Consider the following 5339-nt stretch of genomic DNA (forward strand, 5'->3'; position numbering starts at 1 on the left):
TCGGCTATACAATGTCGGCTGGCGACCCCCAGGGGGAGGGCCTTCTCTGTGGGAGCGCCAGCCCTGTGGAACCAACTTCCCCTTGAGCTCCGGATGGGCCTGGATCTGTGGTCCTTTCGCCGCAGCCTTAAAACATTCCTTTTCCATCAGGCTGACCTGGACTGATGACAAGGATTTTTAAAATGTTTTTAATTTTATTATTGGGGCTGCTAGTTTAATTCTTTTTTAACTTTTGTATTATTGTATTTTTTATTGTTGTTAGCCGCCCTGAATCCTTCGGAAGATAGGGCAGCATATAAGTCCCAAAAATAAATAAATAAAATGCCTACATACTAACATTCCAAGTTTAGGGAACAAATAGGAAGAAATTGAAATATTAGTACATGAAGGCAGATATGATATAGTTGCCATTACTGAAACTTGGTGGGATGAAACTCATTACTGAAATGTACTGATAGAAGAAAACAAACTATTCAAAAGAAACAGACCTAACAAAAGGGGAGGTGGAGTTGCATTATATATAAAATAGGTAAAGGTAAAGGTTCCCCCGCACATGCATGCTAGTCATTTCCAACTCTAGGGGCCAGTGCTCATCTCTGTTTCAAAGCCGAAGAGCCAGCGCTTGTCTGAGGATGTCTCCGTGGTCATGTGGCCGGCATGACTAGACGCCAAAGGCGCACGGAATGCTGTTACCTTCCCATCATAGTGGTCCCTATTTTTCTACTTGCATTTTTACGTGCTTACGAACTGCTAGGTTGGCAGAAGCTGGGACGAGTAACAGGCACTCACTCTGTTACGCGGCACTTGGGATTCAACCCGCCAAACTGCCGACCTTCTGATCGACAAGCTCGGTGTCCTAACCCACTGAGCCACTGCGTCCCTTATATATAAAATATCTCTACACAAAACCAAGGATGAAAACCTTCTAGAATCCATATCAGTTAATATAAAAATTGCTACAGGCCACTCAACCAAGCAGAAGAAATAGATGAACTCTTTGCTAATCAATTAACAAATGTATGTAGAAAACATACCACAGTAGTAATGGGAGACTTTAACTACCCTGATAACAACTGGGATATAGACTCTGCAGAAAGGGAGATTGAACAGATTCCTAACCAACTGAGCTGACAACCTTGTCATCCAAAAAGTGGAGGCAACTAGAGGAAAAGCTATACTGGCCCTGATTCTTACTAACAGAGAAGAAGAGATAAAGGGAGTTGAAGTAGCTGGAACCTTGAGTGAGGGTGATCACGTCATATTGGAATTCAATATAATGCAAACATAAGCAACAGAATATAATCCAACTAGTGTCTTAAACTTTAAAAGAACTAATATTAACAAACTCAGAGAGAACCTAAGAAAAATTCCATGGATAAAAATCCTAAAGGGAAAAACAACTCAAGAAGTGTAGGAAACTCTGAAAAATATGATCATAAAAGCCCAGTCCAAGACAATACCATTGAAAAAAGAAAAACAAAAAATCCAAGAAGAAACCGGCAAGGCTGCACAAAGATCTTTCTGGTAAACTGAAAGCCAAAAAGGATAAGTATAAAAAATGGAAAGAGGGACATATAACTAAGGTAGAATATCAGCAGATAGCCTGAATCTGCAAAGAGGAAGTCAGGAAAGCAAAGGCTCAGAATGAACAAAGACTTGAAAATGGGTCCTATCCAACAATATGAAATTTAATGCAGAGAAAGCAAGGTTTTACACCTATGCAGGAAAAACCAAAGGTACAAGTAGAGATTAGGTGAAACTTGGCTCAAAACAGTAACTGTGAGATAGACCTTGCAGTCCTACTGGATAATCACGTAAAACATGGACCAGCAGTGTGAGGCAGCAGCCAAAAAAGCTAATACAATCCTTCGTTGTATAAAGAGGCATAGAATCAAAATCACCTGAAGTATTAGTACCGCTTTATAAATCCCTAGTAAGACCACACCTGTTTTTGTAATGGTCACATTAAAAAAAGAAGTTGAGACTTGGGGAAAAAGTGCAAAGAAGAGCAACTAAGATGATTAAGGGCCTAGAGAAAAAAAAACATATGAATGGTTGCAGGAATTGGGTATGGCAAGTCTAGAGAAAAGGAGTAGGGATGACATGATTGCAGTATTCCAGTATTTGAGGAGCTTCCACAAAGAACAGGGAGTCATCTTATTTTCCAGAGCACCAGAAGGCAAGACAAGAAACAATGGATGGAAACTAATCAAGGAGAGCAGTAACCTGAAATTAAGGAGAATCTTCCTAACAGTGAGGACAATTAACCAGCGGAACAGATTGCCTTCAGAAATTGTAGGTGCTTCATCACTGGAAGTTTTTAAGAAAAGACTGGTCAGCTACCTATCTCAAATGAATCTAAACCATCAAATTTAATGAATCTAGGCTCTACAGAAGGTAAAGTCTAGGCATTCATGCCATTGATGTGAAAGCAACATTTATCTTGGGATCAACAATTTAGATTATGGCTGTAAATAGGTAATCAAAAATAGTCAAAGTGCAGTAGAACTAATACAAAATATCTAATTGCACAATACTCAATAATTTTACAAAACTAATTCTATGCATTCATTTTTGTAGATATTTTCTGCTCAGTCCACACAGCACACATATCTAAATTTTAATCCAAACAAATAGGCTGGATATACGACTACAGTATCATGGCTCTTATCCCTTTAAGACCTATAAAGACAGAAATTCCAATAGTGCACCTCTGTCCTCATCATAATTAGATGGAAAAATAGTACTTCTTAAATACTTTGGAATTATGGGTTTCTTAACAAGACTGAAGTGATATCCCTTCTGAAATACAGGCCTTCTGAAATACAGGCCTTCAAGGCTTAAGTGGTGTAATAATCATACCTCTGGACAGCATGATTTCTATAAAAAATATCATTTTTTGAAGTTTATCTCTTACTAGTTTTACCATACATTCCATTCCTAGATTTTAAAATTCGTTATAGAAAAAAAAACCTAATTCCTGTCCAGTTTTGAAATTTATCTAAACATTAAACATTACTTCAGAATATTCTGTTTATATAAATTTATTTGCTTCTTTATGTACCCAGTATCTCAAGGCAATGAACACAAATTGAATAAATGGCTATTTTGTTCTTCTACAAACTCTATAAGACATATTTAATTAAAAGTCTCATCCCTGATAATATAGTCTCACTGATTCTATACAGTGAAGCAGCTAAGGGCCTAAGCTGATGGGACCCCTGCTGTGTAAGCTTTCTTCCACCGAATGAGAACCCCGTGTTCAAACATGTTCCTCCATAAGGCTACCTCCTAATTCACTTCAGAGGAAAGATTAGTAAGAATGCAAGGTATGCCACTCTACTCTGTTACTCCTGCCATGTAACAATGAGCTCCTCCTGAATGTTTTAAGATTAACACATATTCTTCCTACTGAGAAGGAACAAGAAGTTAACAATTAACTTTAACTTTCATGATTTCCATGTTCTTAAAAAATCAGAAAGTTTTCCATGACTTTTCTTACAACATTGGATAAAGCTGTGGCTGCTACTGAGAGGATTATGATATCAGTGGAGGAGGAAAACTTAAGAAGATGGCATGAAAGGCATGTCCGAGAATGCTGAGTTTGTGGAATCAGAGTCTGATTTTGTTCGGGGTGTTTTCAGAATGCTTCCAGCAATTACAGTCTCATTGGGAAACATTCTGACTTTTCCATTTTGACCTGGTTTAGGTTCCTTCACAGGTTCAAGAAACACCACCTTTTTGCCACAGCTAGCTTTCTTATTATCTGCTGGAAGTTTGAGGGATGTGTTGGAGGTTAGTATGGATGCATTAGATGTGCTACTTTGGTTCAGTTGCCTTTTCCTTTTCCTTGACTTGCACTTACAAGGACAGGGTGTCAAATAGAGGTAAAGAAGTACCAAAATAATACTGGCTACACAAGCTGCAAGGGTTGTAAAAGCAGTGTTAAATGTTTCATGAGAGTAAGATTTGTCCACTGTGAAATTGCTGACATTGATTCTTACTTCAATTGTTTCATTCAATAATCTTTTCTTATTTATTGCAATGCAGGAATAAAGTCCAGCGTCTTCATACTGAGCATCATCTATTTCCAGGCTTCCATTATGAAATACTTTGAACTGTTCAGTTGTTTTTCCTGGCTCTAAAACTTGGTTATCTGGACTGATCCAAATAAAACTAGTCCCAGCATCACTGAGTTTGGTATCACAGGGTACTATAATCCTCTTACCAATTTGTGCTTCATGAATAAAACCAAAGGCATGGAAAGAACCATTAATGGTGCTTTCTGAGCAATTTAAATAATTGTTCTGCAATAAAGGCAGTTTTTGGGAGTCTTTATTGCATGTATATTCAGTCTTGAAGTCTTCTACTGAAGTAAAATGTCGAAGATACCAGAAGTTCAGCATGGAATAAAGTATGCAGTCACAATGAAATGGGTTCCCATGAAGATAAATTCCACTTAAGTGTCGGGCTGGTACTAAGCTCATGCCATTAACTGGTATTGACTGGATCCGATTGTAAGAAACATCTAAGAACACAAGTTCTGAGAGCTTGTATTTCCCAGTATAGAGTTCAATTGGGAAGCGTGTGAGAGAGTTGTAACTTAAATACAGCTTTTGCAGGGTATGAATTCCTCCAAAAGCAGCAGAATCAACCTTTGCAATATAATTATTATAAAGCAACAGAACCTCCAGCATTCTCAGTTCCTGAAATATAGGACTGCCCAATGACTTCAATTTGTTGGATGACAGGTCTAGGTACTTGACATTTGGAATAACTGAGAAGCTCCCAATAGAAATACTGAAAATGTTGTTATGATTCAGGATGAGGGTGTTCAACTTCTCAAGCAGCATGGGTATCCAGTCTTGATCCAAAACCCCAATTCTGTTGTGACTCAGATCGAGTCTTTTTATGTGCTTGAAAAGAGTTGATGGCACCCTTGAGAGGTTTCTGCTGGTGCAGCTCGTAATGTCACTGGCACAGATGCAAGTGGTGGGGCACATTAAAGAGGCACTACAACATACACTTACAGTGAAGATTAAGAGGTAACCCAACCTCTTGTAGTTCCCATGAAGAGAGAGAATAGTGTGCCAAACAGAAGACATGACTGAGTTTTAGCTGTCTTCCAATTTTCCTTGCCACCCTTAAGGCATGTAGGTCACTTTGTACCAATCACTGTTAAGACAGAAAGGGAGAGATATTTTTTTTAAAAAAAAGTGTATTAATATATAAAAGCATCCAACACTTTACCATATTCACCAAAATGAAGTTGCTCATAGTTTTATGATTACTTCTTGTTGGGATTAATGGATAGGCAACTAAAAAAGAAACACAAACAA

General features: G+C 38.0%; 1 protein-coding gene across 1 annotated transcript; it reads right to left on the reverse strand.

The window, feature by feature from the left end:
• Positions 1–3563: 3563 nt before the first annotated feature.
• On the reverse strand, positions 3564–5105 carry AMIGO2 (adhesion molecule with Ig like domain 2; the record flags this gene model as incomplete). The annotated part of the gene is made up of 1 exon (XM_083365532.1): positions 3564–5105. One exon carries the CDS (start codon positions 5103–5105, stop codon positions 3564–3566), a length of 1542 nt encoding a protein of 513 aa, XP_083221658.1.
• Positions 5106–5339: the final 234 nt, after the last annotated feature.

Source organism: Vipera ursinii (assembly GCF_947247035.1).
Source record: "Vipera ursinii genome assembly, chromosome: 6".
Taxonomy (NCBI): Eukaryota; Metazoa; Chordata; class Lepidosauria; order Squamata; family Viperidae; genus Vipera; species Vipera ursinii.